The sequence below is a fragment of the Galeopterus variegatus genome, unplaced genomic scaffold, assembly GCF_000696425.1.
Source record: "Galeopterus variegatus unplaced genomic scaffold, G_variegatus-3.0.2 Scaffold1031, whole genome shotgun sequence".
Classification (NCBI taxonomy): domain Eukaryota; kingdom Metazoa; phylum Chordata; class Mammalia; order Dermoptera; family Cynocephalidae; genus Galeopterus; species Galeopterus variegatus.
The window spans coordinates 106319-107776 of NW_007727142.1; the positions used below are offsets into that span (position 1 = coordinate 106319).

A 1458-nucleotide genomic window follows, 5' to 3' on the forward strand; every position below is an offset into this window, starting at 1 on the left:
CCACCGCACTCCCAAGTGGCGCACTCTCCAGTGCGCCACCGGGCCGGCCCAATACAGTTTGTTTTTAATGGCCCCTGCCAACTCTCCTAGGGAAGCTATATCTGCATCGGGCCTCCAGGACTCACGCACCTGGGGATGCAATTGCTCCCAACACAGTGGCCACTCTTGCTTTCAGTCCTGCCACTGTGGCAGTTCCTCTTATCATCCTGTAAGCATCAGACACCAGTCCTCAATCCTCCCAACTACAGAGGTCACCCACTAAGCTCTCCAAGCCTTCCTGGAGGCCTGCCACAGGGTCCGAGGAGGAGGACAACCCCATCTGTGTTAAGGGCTCACACACAGCCCAGCAAGCTTGCCCCAACATCTCTTTCAAATCCTCTCTCCTCATCATAACTTGACTTTTTTTTATATCTTTGATGTGATGAGAGGTCGAAGAGTCTTTGAATCAGCATCAGACAGTTACTTTATAATTACACTAGGCATTTCTGCCCAGGACCTCTCTCTGGTGTGCAGTGTCTATGGTTGGTGTTGGATTTTTCAATCAAAACTTCACTGTTAACATCCTGTTACTATAAGTAACTTTAGGTTGAACCATATGAAATCATTGATTACTGATGATTTTTGACCTAAAAGAGTTGAAATTTCATATGGCTCAATTGAACAGTGTTATCCAAGACAGTCTTTTTAGAGAAACTGAGCTTTAGGTTGGGTTTGAACAAAAGGGGAAAGTTGATTCTTAAATAGCCAAGTAAATACTGAAACACCTCCGTGAGGCAGCTCACCTTGGCTTTCAGATCAGCACACAATGCCTGTTGCTTTTTCCTGTCCTCAGCCAATGTGCTCTCCATTTCATGAGCTGCACAGGCCTCCAGAAGGGCCAGCAGAGCCTTCTGTATAAAGTCCTTCCTGTTCTTATTCCAATTTGATAACAGGACCCTTTGCTGCTCCCTAGCAAAGCGATACTGGTCACAATATTTCTCATGTTCCACCTGAAAACAGAACAGATGGTGAACACTTATTATGAAAATGACCCTACATTTTATGTCATCGTTACAAAAACAAATAAAATAAGTTATAACCAATGGTTCTGAAAAATTGAGGACAAACATCTTAACAGTAAATACAGCAACCAGCAACCAGGTACTAGCTCCAGAGTTCTGAGCTTACGGCTAACTGGTGAGTGAGGACAAGTCATCTAATGTTTGTAAGTCCTTTCCTTCCTCACATAGGATGGGGCCAGATCAGCTAGCCTCTAAAACAACTTTCACTCCTAAATGGCAGTGATTCAATGAGCAGAAAGCAATATTTCCCTATATATAGTTTTTTAAATACTCCATCTTCAAATCAGTTTTGGTATTTTAACAATGACATCACGTGTTTCAGTTAGGAAACACGCTGACAAATTGATTCAATAATCCTGGAAATTCACAGTTTGGTTCTAAATTATCGAAACACTGA

At 43.1% G+C, this 1458-nt stretch overlaps 1 protein-coding gene across 1 annotated transcript in view; it reads right to left on the minus strand.

Annotated features, from left to right (window-relative positions):
- CCDC148 (coiled-coil domain containing 148) overlaps positions 1 to 1458 on the minus strand; it is a gene marked incomplete at its 3' end in the record, with an annotated part of 138654 nt that overhangs the window by 91401 nt on the left and 45795 nt on the right. The window contains exon 7 of the mRNA XM_008574311.1: positions 783 to 989. Coding sequence (XP_008572533.1) covers positions 783 to 989 — 207 coding nt within the window. The remainder of the gene's footprint in view (positions 1 to 782; positions 990 to 1458) is intronic.